This window comes from Thermobia domestica, chromosome 9, assembly GCF_964235325.1.
Source record: "Thermobia domestica chromosome 9, izTheDome1.hap1.1, whole genome shotgun sequence".
NCBI classification, from domain to species: Eukaryota; Metazoa; Arthropoda; class Insecta; order Zygentoma; family Lepismatidae; genus Thermobia; species Thermobia domestica.
The window spans coordinates 168646392-168667294 of NC_137462.1; the positions used below are offsets into that span (position 1 = coordinate 168646392).

Below are 20903 nucleotides of genomic sequence, written 5' to 3' on the forward strand. Positions count from 1 at the left end.
CTCAAAATCTCAGTCATATTCATAGGGTTAAAGCGCAGATTACACGCATACAAGTTCGAGCTCTTGAACGATATCAGACGACTTCCACATCTGCCTCATTTTGTAAATCTGAACGCATTTCCTTTTACCACTATATTCAATCGCAGAAGCGACGTCAACAGAACTACATTGAAGCTATTACGATGGATGGTGCTGGCGAAGTTACGGATCTTAATGATCTTAAGACTCATGTGTATGAACATTTTTCTTCCTTATATCGAACTGGTTTAATCAATGCTACGGCACTAGAGACATATTTCCCGGAGACAATGCCCCAACTGTCTCCCGACGTACATCAACAATTAATGGCGGACATTACTCCGACGGAAGTCCGAGAAGCATTGCGTACATGTAAAGACCGCAAGAGTCCCGGTCCAGATGGACTAATTTATGAATTCTATGTCTCCTATTGGGATATTGTTGGAGCGGAGTTATGCCACCTTTTTAATGAGCTCTTAAGGCATCACAATTTCATTGATAATCAAGGTGTCATTGTCCTCATACCTAAAACGAACTGTCCGGTGACCATACAGAACTACCGTCCTATAACGTTACTCAATACTGACATGAAACTTTTCTCTAAAGTCTTAGCACGACGCTTGAAACTTATTTGTCACGAGATTATTAGTGATTTTCAGGCAGCCATTCATCCCACCAAGAATGTTTTCTGCTCTTAGCAAGATCCGTGACATCACTGAATATTTTAAATTTAAGCGCATGCCTGCATGTTTATTATCAGTGGACTTCCAAAATGCTTTTGACTTTTTATCCCACGACTATCTCTACAATGTTCTACGAGCCTACAAGTTTCCTGATTCATTTATTGACTTGATTCGTGCGCTGTACTCTTCCGCCACTTCCCGTGTGCAAATAAATGGCCACCTTACGGCTCCCTTTTCTATACGTCGTGGAGTAAGACAAGGATGTGCTTTATCTGTATATTTATTTAGTTTGGCGCTTGAACCTCTGTTCTACCATCTAATGTCGCTCCCCTCATCAGTGAATCATGATTTTCAAGATATCAATGTTCAAGCTTTCGCTGATGATGTGACGCTCCTTTTCACTACGAATGAACAGTTTGCGCATATTGAACAGTGTCTACAGACTTTCATGCAGGTGAGTGGTGAAAAAATCAATGTGAATAAATCGACGTTATTGTTATATAATGCTTCCATGGTCACGTCACACTTTTCTATTGACCATCAGTATCTGATAAATGACCACGTCAAAATACTTGGTATTACCTTTACAGTTCGAACTGTAACCCACCCAAGTTTCATAATAAAATGAAATTTTGTAAAGGAAAATTTTTGTGAGATGAAACTCCAGTTTACTGTTAAGTCGGTTATTTCTCTTGGAGTTGGAAGCACTGCTTAACCTTCAGTTGGATTTGCGCGAGTCGTCGATCGGGATGACGTCACGTTGCAGCCGAGGTTCTGGCTTTAAGACTGAAGCGCTTCGCAGTGTATAAAATGAGGTAAGAGTGTTAGGTCCTCTGAATGAACGAATGGGTCATTAAATTAATATTCTTTCCGTATTATCGTATAAATTTGTTAACTTCTTTTAAAATCTATAACAGTTCCTGGCTATGGTTGTTATTCAGAAGACATTATTATTATTCAATATATTTTGGAAGCACTTATTTCTAAAAACATTGCGAGAGGAAAAGTAAGAAAGTAAAAATAGTTAATTGAATAGTTCATGTTACTGGTTTTGTGTAGGCAGAATTATGCCTTGAGTTAAAACATGTTGATTCTTGTTTTTCCTTGATAAAACTAAAGAAAAGTCGCTAGTCAGGAAGTTTAATATATTGAAATTACGGAAAATATTAAGGCTAGTGGAGACTTCAAATGAATGATTTATGTCTTTGGTCCGCTTTGAAAAGGAAAGAAAAAAAAAGAGGAATCTATAGAGTTACAGATGAGCTGATGCTCGTAACTCATGTATTTTGACCCATATTTAAGGAATCTTTTCCTCCCACATTTTCATTCCAAAGAAAGCCACTTTGCAGTAACTTCGAGTTCCATACATTTTTAATGATATTATTGTATATGTTTCTAAATTCTATATTTGGATTTACGATTGGTTATAGTATTTACTTCAGAAACTTTGTCACTTGGAAAAAAAAAACTTTTGGAAAATTAATGTTGCTTGCTAACAGCGATTTCGATTAATGATATTATTGCTTGTTAAAATTGTTGAATGTTTTCTATATTACTATTTATATATCACGTTTCGGATTTGTTATAATAAAATTTTCCATTTTGTTAGAAAACTTTTTACATTTTCAAGTAGTTATAGACATATACCTGATTATCTTAATAGTGACATTTAGCATACAGTATAAGCCTTTTCCAGTATTGAACCTCACTCTTCACGTCGTCATTATTCTCAGCCGTGGGGGAGTGGAATTCTCCTTTCTCTCTCCTTTTAAAATTCTTATATTCTAAAGGGGGAAGTGGGGTGACGTCCGTTCTCGCAGGACTGTGGGTAGTGGGGGCTATTTAAAGATTATATGTGTATCGTTCATCCGTTACATATATAATTTTTAAATAAAAATAAATTTTATACACTGCCTTGGAAAGGCAAATTTATGCTGGCTTCGAGGTCCGGTTCGGGGAGGTCCAGCAAAAGTGTTCCCCTTTATAAATTAAAATTTGTGTGTATTTCTTTGGTCAAATTAACCTCTAAATTAAATAACATATTTTCATTATTCTATGCCTTTCTTGTTGAGTTAATATAAAAGTTGTATATGAATGTTAACGTAAAATACTTAATACAGTGTTGCCGGGGTCGGATACAAAATTTATGGTTTAGTAGGTCATTGTGTAATAAGCAGATAATTATTGATAAGGTTGTAAAAATAGTAGTAATTATTCTTTTGGTTTCTTTGAGCTTAATATTTTGTGGTGTGCTTGTAAGGATGGCACAATCAAAGGAGACGCATGTAAAGTATAGATTTTCGGATTCTTCAAGTTCTAGTGGGGATGAATTTCTTGGATATTCTTATGAATTTAGTAATCCTATGTTTGATCATTTAAGGCCTTCAGCCCATATTCAAGTGAATCCTCACGAACCTTTACTAGGTGGTCAAAGTAGACCATTTCAGGATCAAAATTATAACGTGAATCCACAAAGTAATGTGGGACACAGTTCACGGTTTGCGAATTCCTCGCCTAATTTAAGAGTAGGAGGGAGTCAGAGCTTTCAAAATAAATATAGAGATCGACCATTTAATATGGCAGCTTCGTTAAATTTAAATTTTGAGAAATTTGCTTCGGAAGGAATCTATAAATCTTTGTTGCATGATATTAATAGTCTACCTATAATAGATGGTACCAATACTGAGTCTACATTTCAGTTTTTATTAAAACTTGATAGTATTGTCAGAGGTAAGGGTTTGCCTTTAGATCTTGTGTTAGTAGCTTGTCTTTCTCGTACAAAAGGAGAAATGCAAGAAGTTATACAATCGTTCATTGGGGACGCTTCCCCTTGGCAAACAGTTTGTAGACATTTAGTGGTGCGATTTATTTCCACTATTGGTAGAACACAATTCATGCGATTATTTTTCTATGTTCCCATGCGGGAGGATCATTCATTATATGAGTTCGTAGATAATAAATTATCGATTATTCACGTACTTGATATGTCCTTTGATGAAGCCACCATTTGTAGTTTAATTACTAATATGGTAACGCCTTCTGCCCATCAATTTCTTGCTGAAAGAGGTATGCCTATCGATTTAAATCAATTGTATTTAGCTGCAGAACACTATGACGCTTTGCATAGATATAGGAAAGATTATTATCGATTACGTAATCAAGGTAGTAGCGTACGGGACTTGGTACCACCCCGTAAATCATCTTCCTTTATCGGAGCGAAAAACACAAAACAGCAAGTAGTGTTGCAATCTCGTGAACCAAGAAATTTACATAAAAATTTAGTTTCTCCAGCTATGTATTCTTTACCATCTAATTATAAAAATTTTGATAAGGCAGGATTTTCTCATAACCATAATTTAGAATCTCTGTACTTAACTCAAAATAACTTAGACGTAAAACAAAATGGTAGTAAATTGGAAAATTTATTAGCGATTCCTGTTTACATTACGGGCATGCGTTTTAAGTGCTTAATTGATACTGGGAGTACGAACTCTTATTTGGCTCGACATCTTTATGATGAACTTAGAAAAAAATGTAAAATAAGAGCAGAAAAGGTGAACGTTCAGACGATTGGCTTAGGAAATGTACAAGTAACAGTGGATATGAGAGTAAGACTATATTTTAAAATTGGAAGACACCAATTTAGTGAAATTTTCTTCATCGTGGACTCTAATGAGTTTGATCTTCTGCTTGGAAATGACTTTCATACAAAATACAATTCCGTAGTAGACATTGCTGGTAATTTATATAAGATAAAAGCTCGGAAGTTAGTGGTTCCTATGATCCGAGCTGATGAACTTTTGTGTGCCCAGACTTCTCTCGCTTCTGCATATACTTCTAGGAATGGGGTGAGTGGAAAGCAGCCGCTATGCGACCTTGGTTGTCCGAAAGCTACACCTCAGCCTAGATCTTTTGGCAATTCTCATCAGAGTTTGACTCCATCGACATCAGTAACCAGAGACAGCGGAGTTAATACCACGTTTGACCCAGGAGTGGAATTCGTTTTTGATCAGTCCATATTGCATCCACCGGAGACTAAACCGGAGGAATCTCAAGGTAATTATACGGTTCCTGATCAATTATTAAAATGTGATTCTAATTTACAGGAATATGTTAATAACTTGTTAACTTCATATTCTGATGTTATTGGAAACAAAATTGGTAGAGTAAAAAATTTCACTTACAAAATTGAACTTGCCGATAAAACTCCCATTCGATTGCAACCTTATCAACTTCCAACGCATAACCAAAGGAATTAGATTCTTTTATTGCCCAGCTTTTAAAAGACGATATTATAGAGGAAGTAGATTATTCTCCCTACACGTCACCCTGCTTTCTAGTAACAAATTCAGACGGAAGCAGGCGGCTTGTAATTTCATACGGAGAGGTGAATAAAAAGGTGATGGTAAACAGCTATCCTTCTCCTAACATGGAGAATGTAATATCTAGTATTTCGGACAACAATATCTTTTCAAAACTTGATTGTAAATCTTGTTTTCATCAAATTCCTCTGTCTGAAGAGAGTAGAAATATTACTGCTTTTGTGACAAAAAACAAAATATATCGATATAAATCGGTACCAATGGGATTAGTATTATCACCTTTTGTTTTAAGTAATTTGATGTCAAAAGTCTTTGAAGGGTTAATTGGTAAGAATTTAGAGATATATTTTGATGACATAATTTTATTTAGCAAAGATATTGAGAGTCATAAAGCTCTATTAGAGGAGGTATTATCTCGACTAAGAAACTGGGGAATTACTATTTCAGAAAAGAAGTCCTGTCTATTTCAAACTAGTATTAAATATTTAGGGTTTCGTTTTGAAAATGGCAACATGTCAATAGACCCTGAGAGAATTAAAGCTATCCAGGAGATACCAAAACCAAAGAATAGAAAAGGAGTGAACAGAATATGTTCATTTTTCTCGTTCTATTCTAAATTTATTTATGGGTATTCAGAGTTAATTGCTCCCCTTCAAGAATTAAGATCTGTAAAAAAAGCCTTTTAAATGGACTAAAGTTCATGACGAAGCCCTACAAAAATTAAAGGATGCCTTTTGTAGTCAGGTCATTTTGAAAGTCCCAGATATGAATTCCAACTTCGTAATACATTGTGATAGCTCTTTGCGTCATTTTTCTGGGGTTCTCAGCCAATATGATTCGGAAGGGAATCTTAGACCTGTATCTATGTTTAGTCGGGCAATTCCACAATCTGATTGGAGTAAAAATATATACGAATTAGAACTTAAGGCTCTTTCTTTATCTTTGGAAAAATTCGAGTATTATTTGGCAAATCCCTTTGTAGTATATACTGACAGTAAGAGTTTAACTTGGTTACTTAATAACCATAAAAGACAAAGGAGATATGGAACCATGTTAGAGAAAATCTCGAGGTTTAAATTTCGTATAGTCCATGTAAGGTCAAAAATAAATAGTATAGCCGATTTCCTTTCAAGGGTTGGAAACCATCTAGAATTCTATACAAAAGATGAAAATACAATGGAAGTCATAAAAGATCATAATAAAACAGTAAACTTGTCTTTCATTAATTTTTGGCAAAATCCTGTGTTTAATGTGCCTCTTACAGATCACCAGAGGAAGGATCCTGAATTAAGAGAGATTATCAATAGGTTAGAGCAAAAGGAAGAAGTTCCTCCGTATGTATTAAGAAATAAGATCTTGTTAAAAAAGACTAAAGGTAAAGGGAATAATGGATTTAGAATTGTAATACCTAATTCTTTAATTCAGTCGATCATTGAGTATTCTCATTGTCCAATAATTCATGGTGGGCATATGGGATATCGAAAAACCATTGCTAAGGTTGCTGAAAAATATACCTGGCCTACTTTATATCCTGACATTAAGAATTTTATACAATCTTGTCATTTGTGCCAAACCTGTAAAGATTCTAATCGAAAACCTATGGGTCAATATTTTACAAAAAAGGTAATGCACCCAAATTATACCTGGTTTATTGATATTGCAGGGAAATTGCCTAGTAGTTCTGGATTTGAATATATTTTAATTGTCACTGACGCCTATAGTCGTTTTGTCTTTTTAGAACCTTTAAGACGACTAACCTCAAAAATCATCTGCAATAAGTTACAGGAATTATTTCTTCGATACTTCTTTCCTGGTAAAGTCCTAAGTGATGGCGCTTCTTATTTCGTGAGTGATTACTTCTTAAAATTCTTGTATAGCTATGGCATACAGAGTGTAAAATTCTCCCCATATAACCCACAATCGAACAGAGCCGAACGTACGGTGAGATCGGTTAAAAATTTAATTCGTATTTATGTTGATAAGTCTCAACAGAATTGGGCCCAATTACTATCTAAAATTGCTTTTACTATTAACATAAGTATGAATGAAACTACTGGGACCAGTCCATGTGAACTTTATATGGGACGGAAATTTTACCATCCATTAGATGTTAAATGGTTGATGGATTTAGATCTTTTAGACGACGACCAGGATAAAGAGCAAAAATTAGTCAATATAAATAATAACATTGAACGCGCTTGGAAACATAGTGCGAAGGTATATAGTCAAAAACATAATCCTGTTAATTTAAATATTGATGATTTAGTATTGGTTAAAAGGTTCATGAAAATTTCAGCAGAGAAACATTTCAATCCAAAGATCGCCCCTCAGTGGGAAGGCCCATATCGCCTTATTTCTAAACCTACACCAAATACAGTTTGGCTAGAAAATATTGAAAGACCATATGTTCATATAAAACGCCATGTTCGTTTTTGTAAGAAATATTTTCCACCAAGACAAGTTAATCAACCTAACCCATAAGGTAACACAGGAAAAAAAGATTTGATATGAGAATTGAAGTTAAGTAAATTATTAATATTGTATTTATATGTTTTAGGATGTTTGTTCGAACCAGAGATGTTCACCCTCGCGAGGGTGGCCCTCTCGAGGGCATCCTCACCCTCAAGTTCCCTCGCCCACAGTGACGCGAGGGCGAGGGAGCGCGAAGGTGAGGACAAGTATTGGCCGCGAGGGCGAGGGTGCGCGAGGGCGAGGACAAGCTTCGATGGCGAGGGCAAGGGTGCGCGAGGGCGAGGACAAGCTTCGATGGCGAGGGTGAGGGTGCGCGAGGGCGAGGAAAAGCTTCGACGAAGAGGGTGAGGGTGCGTGAGGGCGAGGACAAGCTTCGATGGCGAGGGTGAGGGTACGCGAGGGCGAGGAAAAGCTTCGACGAAGAGGGTGAGGGTGCGCGAGGGCGAGGACAAGTTTCGGCAGCGAGGGCGAGGGTGCGCGAGGGCGAGGACAAGCTTCGATGGCGAGGGTGAGGGTGCGCGAGGGCGAGGAAAGCTTCGACGAAGAGGGCGAGGACAAGTTTCGGCAGTGAGGGCGATGGTGCGCGAGGGCGAGGACAAGCTTCGATGGTGAGGGTGCGCGAGGGCGAGGAAAAGCGAAGGCGCGAGGGCGAAGAATTTAATAACGAACTTTTTAAATGAAGTAAATGTAGACACTGTAAATTGATCACACTTAGTGTAATCCACTTCATCAAAGTCAGTTATTAGTTGATCAATAATTTTAATTGATCTTAAATTAGGATTATCTTATAAAGCACTACTGGTAATGGTTTAATTGAATTGTCAATTTTGTAAATAAAATCTCATTCTAAGATAATTACGTTAAGTGTAGATCGCAACTATCTAGGCCAGCCCATTGACCGTTTTTAATTGAAATCCTATCCGTTTTCCAAGTACCCGGTTACAAAACTATTAAGTCAATACTGAAAACTAAAAACGAAAATATTTATTGCAATTAAACGATTAACACGATTGGTATTATTGGACGGGAACACGTTGGCTCAGTGCTACAGCTAATCTCTGGTTTCAGGGGTCACTCGTTCGATCCCAGGCCAAGTGAGTTTGTGGAGAACGATAGCGTATACTTGGGTTTTCTCGATATTTTCCCGTTTCCTCCCGTTTTCTCATTCCACCTATTCTTTCATCATCATTCACTTGCAATTCCTTCAGTCTCCTTTAGCCATCGATGGCATAACCGTTGGATGTTAAACTAAAGATTTATTTATTTTTATTTTTTTTTATTTATTATTATTATTATTATTATTATTATTTAAGATTGGTATCTTTGAAAGCGTTTTTAATATAGTGTAAGAATATGCAGCGCACAGTCTTGAAAGGGAGACTATTTTGGGCGTCCAGTAGGCTTCTTTCTGTGATCTGTTACCCTTCATTATCGACGTTTTTATTATTATTTTTTTTTCGCTAAATAGGATATTAAAATAGAATGATTTGGTTCTATATCGCAAGTTTTAAAGCTCCCTGACAACTGATATTTAGTCAGCAAAGCATAGGAAAACTTAGAAATAAAGAAGCAAAACTACCTGAAGTATTCGGCTATGGTTCATCTAATCATGGGCGTCGTAACGAGGGGCTTGGGTGGTCGCGTTCCTCCCAGATTTTCGTCACACGTATGTAAGCAAACTAAGAAAATAAAAGCATATATTCAGGGGTGTAGTCGAGAGTATACGAACGTGTATTGCTCAATCTTAGTCATTTGCGCATACTTTCTGCTTCAAGGCGTGTAGTACTATATTCAAAACTAGCATATATAACCTGTGAAATTTGTAAGACTAGCATATACTCTGTGAAAATTTTAAGACTATGGTGCACGCCGTGTGAAATTTTAGGACTTGAGCAGGAAGTTTTTGATAGTCTATTATTGCAACACAGCCCCTGCCCGCTGCAGCCCCTAGTTATTCGCCTCTACTTTCTAAACATTTTCTATATATTTTACATCCCTGGAGTTGGTGGCCCCGCATCGTGGAGGTTGTGGGGACATTATCTAAGCCTTTGGTCAAGTGACCTTACATTTGGACCTGTCAAGTGACCTTACATTTACATAGATTACTATTGAGATAAGTGGGTAAAACTGCATTCAGGTTTACACCTATAATTTCATGATTCTTAGTGTTCATCCTCCCGAAGGGGAACTTTCGAGGGTGTCCTCAATTCTAACTATAGAGAAACGTTCTCACACAACAGAATAAACATAATTTCAAACCGTTCATGATCTATATTTAGAAAAAAATAGCACTCTACTAACGTAATTTGCTGTTTTGGAAAATATAAGTTTTACTTATTAATATCTGGGAATCAGTCAATCTGTCTGTATTTTGACGTATTAGAGTTAATGTCCCTTTATAATTCATCACCGATGCCGATGCTAAATGGTACGTGAATCTATAGTTTATGGTAGGATCCGAACCACCATAATGCGTTCAAACTTTACTCAAGGGAATCGAACCTGAGACTTGCTGCAAAGCAGACATGCTTGCTAGACATTATACTAACTTCCTTTGTATATTTCAATATCATTAACTTTCAGTAATCACCGGTAATCGACCTATAACCAGAGTCGAAGTCTAAGAGGGAGTTATTGAAATGTTTAATTATCCTAATTTTTATGTAAATATTTCACTTTAGAATATTAGCGTTTAAATACTCCTCTCCCCCATACAACCATTACACACGCTAATACTATGTAACAAGCAGTAACGACTACATATTATCAGGTGCAACATTTAATCAATCAACATATAACACATAAAGCTTATAAAATTTTAATTAGTCAGCTGGAATACATCTTATGAAAAAAGTTGAATAATTTCCACCTTATATGTTAGTTGTTTGACGTAACGTAAACATGAAGATAAGCTTAGATCTTTGTTCGAAATTCACATTGAAATGATATTCGCAAAAAATCTTCAGTGAGCTGAATCTCTTTCGTTCCAGGTTGGCTACAAGACTACGGTAATCGTAGGACGTAAAAATGAAGATTTTATTCCCCAGTCAGAATTTTTAAACTATCCTATCTCTTCAAGTCAATAATTGTCTGTTTTGCATTATTACTTTTCAACCACAGAGTAAAATAACTCAGTCACTCTACTCCTGTTTTAATGATGTATGGCAGCGTGTAACAAATTGTTGCGAGGTCCTGGGCAAGAAAAGTTTGTGATCGCCCTTTCAGTTTTTAATTGCTAATTATAATAAAATTTCTGGAAATCAATTAATCTACACATTTAATTATTTGTGCTAAAGAAAATAAAGGTTTGTTCTCTTACTTTCCCGTTCCACCATTTCTTTCATCATCATTCACTTGCAATTTCATCCATCTCCTTTAGCAGTTACATAACTCTGGGGCGCTAAACTAAAGATTTCATCTTTTCTTTCATTACTACAATCTTAAAAGTTTGCACGTATTAAAGTTTGCACGACATTATTAATTGTTGAATTGGTGGATTTATAAAAGTCAGTGCTAAATCATTTTAGGCTCGATAATCTTTCCAAGGCCCCTGGAGGCGCTAAGCTCTGAGCGTGCCATTTAGGGAGGAACGGTGGCTCAGCGATAGAGAAATTACCTTTGTTCGAAGGGTCGCATGTTCGATTCCCGTCCAAGTAAGTTCGTGGTGGAGGACATCGTGTTCGTGGGTTTTCTGGGGATTCTCCAGTTTCCTACCACATTCTCATTCAACTATTTCTTTCATCATTCACTTCTGTCTCCTTTAGCATTTATCTTGCATAATCGTGGGATCTTAAATTAAAGATTTCATTTTTCATTTGCCTTTACGTATTTGTAGTGTAAGGAATCCTTGAGACAACGTTTGAAAGATATCATTTCATAATTGTGGGAATTACTGAAAATAAACTTTCCAACAATGATAGCTGCCAAAAATGAACCAAGACCAAAGTGATAAAGTACACAAATTGGCCCCTAGGGTAGTTTCTTAAGACAAAGTTTCATATTTATGGCAATTATTGAAAAAAATTAAAAATTTTAACATTGTTAAGGTAGGACAAATGTATCTCTATTAGTGGTGAATATTAACAATATTTGAGCATCGAAATTAACCTTACAAGCACATTGACACATTTCAGTTTATATTTTAAGATACCAATTAACTTAGATTCACATTCAAATCAATGAAGTCATTCATGTTATAGGTTAGAGTGGGTATATATTTCCGAGTGATAATTCAACAATAGTGTTCTGAAGTATCTTATTTGTTTGCTGACGGAGTTTCAAAATTAAGCTCTTTAGATCTTTCCCTTTGAATTTGTTCAAATTCCTCAGTTACGCTACATACATCAGGGATGGTCAACGTGTTGACTGTCAAATTCTGACAGATAGTCCGCGGCAGTCACTCTACCGCCACTCATCAAACCTTGATTTCACCCTCACCCTCATGAGAGCCGCCCTTGTGTGGCTGAATACTTATGCTTGCATCGTAGTTCAAGGAACATTTTGAAGTAAAGGCATTGGATACTGTTGATAAATGATGTAAACGTCACTATCGACCGAGATCTCTATTGTAACAGTTGTTCCATTTTAGGTGTTCCACAGTAAGTTATACAATGATATGTTTAGTTTCCTTTCTTTAGGACGTATGTTAAGCAAGGGCGGATCCAGGACGGACTTCTGGTGGGGGTGGTGGGTTGTAATACTGCTACTTAGAGCTACTTTTAAGAGCTCTAAACTCTGGGTTGCGTTTTATTTGTATATATAAAATAAAGAAGTTTCCTCTTCTGGGGGGGAGCGATCGCCCCGATCGCCCCCCCTGGATCCGCCACTGACGATAAGGAAATAATTCAACAAATATGTTGAATAATTGATGCTCTGATCCTCACGAAGGAGGCCCTCTCGAGGCCTCCTCACCCTCAATTACCCTCGCCCTCAATGATATGAGGGCGAGGGTGCGCGAGGGCGAGGAAAAGTTTTGAGCACGAAGGCGAGGGCGAGCGAGGATAATGGACAACTCCTATCGCGAGGGCGAGGGTGCGCGAGGGCGAGGACAAGCTTCGATGGCGAGGGTGAGGGTGCGCGAGGGCGAGGACAAGTTTTGGCCGCGAGGGCGAGGGTGCGCGAGGGCGAGGACAAGCTTCAACGGCGAGGGTGAGGGTGCGCGAGGGCGAGGACAAGTTTCGGCAGCGAGGGCGAGGGTGCGCGAGGACGAGGACAAGCTTCGATGGCGAGGGTGAGGGTGCGCGAGGGCGAGGACAAGCTTCGATGGCGAGGGTGAGGGTGCGCGAGGGCGAGGACAAGTTTTGGCCGCGAGGGCGAGGGTGCGCGAGGGCGAGGACAAGCTTCAACGGCGAGGGCGAGGGTACGCGAGGGCGAGGATAAGTTTCGACAGCGAGGGTGAGGGCGCGCGAGGGCGATGGACAATTCCATTCGCGAGGGTGAGGGTGGACGAGGGCGAGGGCCAACTGTTACTGCGAGGGCGAGGGTGAGTGAGGTCGAAGTAAAATGAACATCTATGGTTCGAACAAATTTTGTGTTTTGTATATTTTTTTTTATTCCTGCAGGAATGCCTCGTCCGAGAAAGTGAGAGGTCAACCCTTTTCATTTTGTAAATACCTCATCATCATCCTTTGTGTATGTTATGTAAGGAATTTTAAAATTTACTGTAGAAGTTTGCAAAGAAGGCGTTAGCATTTGAATATTTATGGAAGATTTGGTAATGTATTGAAATTATTTTATTATTCAACTTGGGATTTGTTATGGTTAGGAATTTTTTTTTGACCGACCCTCGGATATTATGTAACCCACCCAAGTTTCATAATAAAATGAAATTTTGTAAAGGAAAATTTTTGTGAGATGAAACTCCAGTTTACTGTTAAGTCGGTTATTTCTCTTGGAGTTGGAAGCACTGCTTAACCTTCAGTTGGATTTGCGCGAGTCGTCGATCGGGATGACGTCACGTTGCAGCCGAGGTTCTGGCTTTAAGACTGAAGCGCTTCGCAGTGTATAAAATGAGGTAAGAGTGTTAGGTCCTCTGAATGAACGAATGGGTCATTAAATTAATATTCTTTCCGTATTATCGTATAAATTTGTTAACTTCTTTTAAAATCTATAACAGTTCCTGGCTATGGTTGTTATTCAGAAGACATTATTATTATTCAATATATTTTGGAAGCACTTATTTCTAAAAACATTGCGAGAGGAAAAGTAAGAAAGTAAAAATAGTTAATTGAATAGTTCATGTTACTGGTTTTGTGTAGGCAGAATTATGCCTTGAGTTAAAACATGTTGATTCTTGTTTTTCCTTGATAAAACTAAAGAAAAGTCGCTAGTCAGGAAGTTTAATATATTGAAATTACGGAAAATATTAAGGCTAGTGGAGACTTCAAATGAATGATTTATGTCTTTGGTCCGCTTTGAAAAGGAAAGAAAAAAAAAGAGGAATCTATAGAGTTACAGATGAGCTGATGCTCGTAACTCATGTATTTTGACCCATATTTAAGGAATCTTTTCCTCCCACATTTTCATTCCAAAGAAAGCCACTTTGCAGTAACTTCGAGTTCCATACATTTTTAATGATATTATTGTATATGTTTCTAAATTCTATATTTGGATTTACGATTGGTTATAGTATTTACTTCAGAAACTTTGTCACTTGGAAAAAAAAAAAACTTTTGGAAAATTAATGTTGCTTGCTAACAGCGATTTCGATTAATGATATTATTGCTTGTTAAAATTGTTGAATGTTTTCTATATTACTATTTATATATCACGTTTCGGATTTGTTATAATAAAATTTTCCATTTTGTTAGAAAACTTTTTACATTTTCAAGTAGTTATAGACATATACCTGATTATCTTAATAGTGACATTTAGCATACAGTATAAGCCTTTTCCAGTATTGAACCTCACTCTTCACGTCGTCATTATTCTCAGCCGTGGGGGAGTGGAATTCTCCTTTCTCTCTCCTTTTAAAATTCTTATATTCTAAAGGGGGAAGTGGGGTGACGTCCGTTCTCGCAGGACTGTGGGTAGTGGGGGCTATTTAAAGATTATATGTGTATCGTTCATCCGTTACAGAACTGACGTGCTGACAGATATAATTTGGGACCCTATTCTTCAGAACTTACGCCTACTTAGTGCAGACAATAAAGGTCGGAGCTTGAATTTGATACAACGCACCTGGTTTGTTAATACTTACATTCTTTCTAAAGTGTGGTATGCAGCGCAGATCTTTCCTCTGCCTGAGTGTTATGCAAGGAAGATTGACTCTCTCATAGGCTGGTTTCTGTGGAGTGGATTTTATTTTCGGCTCCCACGACATGTTACCTATTGTTCATATTTTACAGGCGGATTACAAGTTACTAATGTGAGACAAAAATGCAAAGCTCTTTATATGCGTAATGGATTGAAGTTATTTCTTGATTCTGACTCTCACACATCGCAATGGATATCGTGCTGGACTGTTTCATTAACTGAAAATAATCCGCCATACATCCGCTTTTTTCGTCATTGTCCTGCATATGTGCGGGAACTCATTTCCGCATGGGCATATGCCCCACCGTTACCCGAGGCTTGTACCATGTCCACTAAAATGTTGTATGGCACTTTAATCAACAGTGTTATGTGTCATTCTGTACCCCGAATTTGTCATAAGTTTCCCACCTATGACTGGCATGCGATCTGGCGAAATGTGCACAACAAAATGTTATCTTCGGACATTCGTAGTGTTTGGTTGTGTTTTATTCATGACTTACACCCTACCAATGAGCGACTTCATACTATTCATCGTTCTGATTCTCCTAATTGTGTGCACTGCGGTCGGCTGGATACTCTTTTGCATCGTGTGTCTGAGTGCACTGATACGACTCCCATCTGGACCTCTTTATGTGGATTACTTGCGGTGATCTGTCGTAAACCAGCTAACTATTTTGACCGCCGTATACTTGCCTTTCCGGACTATGTGTGGTATCCCAATACAAAACTCAATGCCGTTAATTGGCTTATTGGGCATACTATCTATTATACTATATCCTCTACGCCGAATGTACAGTGGAGGAATATTCTTTATACTTAAAATATGCTCATCAGACTTTTCCTATGATCAATCTGCATGAAACATCTGTGTTTGCTAATTTCCTCAAAGTGATCTTGTAAGATTCCATAGTATACTGGTTTGATGTAATGTACCGACAGTGTTTGCAATGTACTAGTTAATACAGTTCAATAAATATATTAAAAAAAAAAAAAGTGGGCTAGCGCTATATGCCATTAACGAGAATCTCTTTTGGCGTGAGTTCAAACCCGGCCCGACGAAAGTTTTTTTAACATTTTTTTACATTTTTATAACACTTTTAAATTAAAATAATACGAAAATAATACTCAAAAATGTGATTTACTTACTTTTGTGCAGATAAGTAGTAGTAGTAGTAGTAGGGACGGGTTAGAAGCCCCGCAGGGCTCGTTTTATTGCCCTTGTACTCCATGATATAAGGCTCGTTTTGTTCCCCTTGTACTAAATGATACAGATTTTGTGACCAACTTAAAACAACTGACTAGGATAGCGCGTAAAACAGCTGGCTAGAGTAGCGCGCGAAAAAACGTACTTCCGGGAGTATTACTCTCCCGAGCGGGTCGTTGTGAAACTGAGGTAGACTTCCAAACTTTATGAGTTCAATACTGGAACTTCAAGTAGTTTCATCTATAACTACTGGTTGCAATAGAAGAATAAGATTGAAAATTGATAGATTATGTTCCTCGGACGGTGAATCCACATCAAAAAGAAATTTTTCTTTATCTTTTACTAGGTTTTGCTCTAAAGAGACTAATATTAAAGCTGGAAGTGGTAATTGATATCCATCAATACTGGTTCCAATAAAACGAACAAAATCAGAGATGAAACATATTTTTGGAACTAAAGCAATATCGAAAATCTACTTGTCACTAACTTTTCCCGTTTTTTATCAATTATCATATTAAGGGTGCCCATGTTGTGGTTTCCAAGGGGGGGCAAATATAAGCGAGGTTTCAAATATAATTTCAAATTTTGCTATAACTAATGTAAAAATTCTATTGGGCTTTCGATATTTCCAAGTACGATTTTCTCTTAGGAGGGGGCGAGCGCCCCACCTTGCCCCCCCCTGATGGGCGCCCTTGTATCATATATACCTAGAAATTAATTGTTATCAGTGTACTAGTTTACCACATAATGGAACGGGTAGTATCGGTAGTGTAGTTGCAGTGCATTGCCTGTCACCTGGAAACCATTACCCAAATGACCCATGACATTTTATTCAGATGTAACAGATGGTAGAATAAAAGAATTGGGATAAAATAAGAATAACGTTCGCATAATGAAATTAATTAATATTTGGAATAAAAGAAATAATTACATATAAGTCAAATACACAAATAAAATACAAATGAAGAAACATGCATATACTGCAAAAATGTGGATATACAAGTTAACATATTTTACCCACACATTGCAATTATGCTTAGATATTCTTTTTCCTAAATTTATTGTTAATATCCTGGTGATTGCTTTCCAGAGGCTTCTCTATTATTACTTCGAAGCTCTGGTTGACAAATAACCGAATGAATCTGAATGATGGAAGCCCAATGATCGAAGTAGAATGATGTCTTGTTTTTTTTTTTTTTTTTTTTTTTTTTTTTTTTTTTTTTTTTTTTTTTTTTTAAAAGTATTTTTATATTTGTGAATGTTTTCGTTTGTTACAACTAATTTTGCTTTTTGGAAAGTTTGATGCTGTATTTTTTAGTTTTAGAGAGTCCAAATAATAGTCCTGATAAATATTGTTGTTATGTTTAAAAATAAAAAAAATATTGATTAATTTCTGTTTATCTGTCCAATTTCGGAAAATCTGTGTATTATTTGTCCAAATTACGTCACCAGTTAATTTTATATTTTTAACTTTTCTTAAAAACAACAGATCACAGAAGCACATATCGAGGTCAGCTAGATGCTATGTTAAAATTTTCGTTGTTGTGGGAAAGTTTATTTTCCAGTTCACACAATCTTGGCCTCAGATTACTACCACTTTTGGCTGTTCAATAACGTATCTCACACGCGTAAATACTTGCACTGAAGAGTATGATTTGAAATGTCCACTCTGTTCCCTTTTAATTATATAGAAAAAATGCTTTATGCATTATTATTTGGTAAATCACTTATGATATTTAGTACGAATATGCGATTAGTGTTGTAGTCGAATAAACGTAGATTTCCACCATTTCCGATTTCAACAGATAGATAAAAGTGGAGATATCTTTCATGGGGCACTGAATCTATGCTAAAAATGGTTTCATATCCTTTTCCGTTGTTTTTCCTCTACAAAAATAAGGTTAAAATCGCAGGTACTAGTAAATTCCAATCAGTTCTGATTTTGGTAGAATGTTGAGGATGTTGATGCTATGTTTCTTTGAGACATTGAATCGATTATTGAAATCCGCTTTTAGCTATCTATTACCACTTTTGTTCTACACTGATCAGCGTGAAAACCGGAAATAATTTAATACTCCCACTTTCGTTTGAATGGAATTAACGGAAGATTTGGGACCTTTATTCGGATGCTAAATTGATTTAAAAAAAAACTTATCGATATCTCTTACAGGTTTTGCCCTATGGACATCAATATTGAACCGGAAGTACTAGTAATTTCAATCATTCCCGGTTTCGGTAGAATGGTGTAGGTGGTGATTGCATGTTCTCTTTTGACGCTGAACCAACTGAAAAAAAAAAAAAAAAAAAAACTTGTCATAATTTTTTACGGTTCCTGTTCTATAGTCATGAAAGTTGAAACGAGAAAAGGCTGAATTATACCACTTCCGGTTTGAATATAGGGTCAACGGAACCTACTCTTGAATCGATTACAAGAAACCGTCTTTCGATATCATTTACCATTTTTACTCTATGGAAATCAGTGTCGAAATCGCTAATACTAATAAAAGTTAACCACTTACAGTTTTGGTAGAGTGTAGCATGCGGTGATGATATGTTCTCTTGAAACGTCTAGAGGATTGTAAAAACCAGTTGTAGCTACCTGTTACTATTTTTTTCTATGACGATAAACATTGAAACCGGAAATGGTTGATTTCTACCACTTTTGGTTTGAATAGAGAGTTAGCCTAGAATATAAAATCTATTTTTGAGACGCTGAATCGGTGACAAAAAAAAAAAAAAGAAAAAAAAGAAAAAGAAACTTTTCCGATATATTTTATCACTTCTGCTTTATGGAAATCAGTATTAAAAAGGTTGTACTGTAGTAAATTTCAACCACTTCGGTTTTTGGCAGTGTTCGAATAGTGACTATATATTTTCTTGAGGAGCTGAAACGATTGCAAGAAACCACTTATTGCTATCTATTACCGTTTTTGTTTTACGGTAAAAAAACGTTGTCACCGGCAATGACTAATTTCACTTCCGGTTTGAATAGCAAGTTAACGGAGAAGACGGAGTCTATTCTTGGGACGCTGAATCGATTGCAAAAAGCAGCTTCTCTATCAGGGGCGTCATTTAGGGACGGCAGGAGGGGGCAATTGCACCCCCCCCAAGAGTTTGAGGAGTACATATGCTTTAGTAGATTGTCTACTAATACACTAGTACAAAACGTGAGATTCTTATGTCAGTGGTGCTCTTGCCCCTCCCAAGCGAAGTCTGAAATGACGCTCCTGCCCCCATTTTTTACTCTGATACCTATCCACAGATAGACAGACGAACGGACGGACATAGCCGTCCTATTAGACTTCTGACACTTATGCAAAGCAATTCATTAACATCAGGGGTAAAAATGAAGGGGAACGCGCAGGGACGTCATTCCCCGCTTCCAGAAAATATCTGTGGCGTTCCCTCACTTTCTAAAATAATTATAATGAGCAAAGATAAGCACGGGGGACGGCGTCATATCTTGCGTCCCCCTACCTTTTAGATCCACTGTTACCCCTGATTAACATTAACATTATTTAGGTATGTAGGTAATTACTCACTAGATATTGTTGAACAATACTATTTGCATTACACAACAAATATTCGTAAATCCCCTAGGTCTCAGTTTAAAACACTTTACACCTCCTTATTTGATCAACTACTTAATCTCATTTGAAAAATTTTTAACCACTACATTATATGTTCTTTCTTTTCTATTGATTTTGTTGTAGTTTTTGTTTTTGCATGCCCACCCCAGATGGCACTAATACTACAGACAAACGATTTCCACTAATGTTACCAGATCCCATGGCAAAGAGAAAAATCACTGTTCTCACTGCAAAATTCACTGTTTTATAGGAATTTTATCATACTTAAAAATCGAAGTGTCACAAGGCTGAGATTGTCAGGCGAAACCCATTGGGGGAGTCGAGTCCCTCTGTAGAGTATAATCGGATATTTAGCCATTGCCGATGTTTCTTAATTCGTGTCCTTGTTGAGTCGTGTGGTTCTGTGTACAAAATAAATAAATAAATAAAGTAAGAGTCATGAAGAGATTTTCTCCGTGGTCTTTCCGTTTCCTCCTACATTATTAATTCATCAACTGTTTGACAATAATTGAATTTCATTCATCATCCGTCTCCTTTAGCCTTTATGGCAGAAGAGTAGGGCATAAAACTGAAATTTTTCATCAATTTAATGCCGTGTTGTATACCTAGGCATAAGGTAAATCCTCGAAAACATTGTGTGTGTGTGTATTTTACATCCTTATGTAACAGTAAGGTTATGAAGAACATAACCTACTACTACAATAGATTCCAAACCAAGCCGGGGACTAGTTTCAGTATAGTTGGTGGGTGCAGAGACTATCATGCAAAATCAACCCTCACAATAGAGTCTATAGACTACTCCCCACCACGCTATTTCACTTCAAGAAAGTTATATTACAGAACTACATTATCACTCTCGGCAAAACATGAGTTTTTTTTACCTATAAGTTGAACGCAATAAAACTCTTCTAGAAACTAATGTCTTTGGAACACAAGATTTCACGCTCAGTTCCTGAGAGCATCTAAAGCGCAATGTGGTTCAGATGCCACTTAAAAACCGACCGCATATTGACCAAAGGCAGGACAGGTAAGCCGAGGCAGAGGAAAAGAGGAGAGGATATATATAGAGAGGTGCCTGAGTGCATTGGTCGTGTGTCTCAATCACAACAATGGAGAGGTAAAAATGAAATGAAATCTTGAAGTTTTACGTTCCACAGTGATGCCGGTTAGGCTAAAGGAGACGGTGATGATAAGACATGAATGAAATAGTGGAATGAAGAAAGTGGGAGAAAACGGGAGAACCCCGAGAAAACCCACGAGCATGGTGTTTGTCCACCAAAAAGTCCACACGGCACGAGCTGGGATCGAACCAGGGACCCCAAGCAGAGGAGGTGAACGCCCTGCTACTGAACCACTGCGC

The 20903-nt window shown here is 37.2% G+C and overlaps 1 protein-coding gene across 1 annotated transcript; it reads left to right on the forward strand.

Annotated features, from left to right (window-relative positions):
* Positions 1-4105: 4105 nt before the first annotated feature.
* Positions 4106-13105, forward strand: LOC145694198 (uncharacterized). The gene is made up of 2 exons (XM_081770313.1): positions 4106-4757; positions 13057-13105. Exons 1-2 carry the CDS (start codon positions 4154-4156, stop codon positions 13077-13079), a joined length of 627 nt encoding a protein of 208 aa, XP_081626439.1. The 5' UTR covers positions 4106-4153; the 3' UTR covers positions 13080-13105.
* The last annotated feature ends 7798 nt before the right edge of the window (positions 13106-20903 follow it).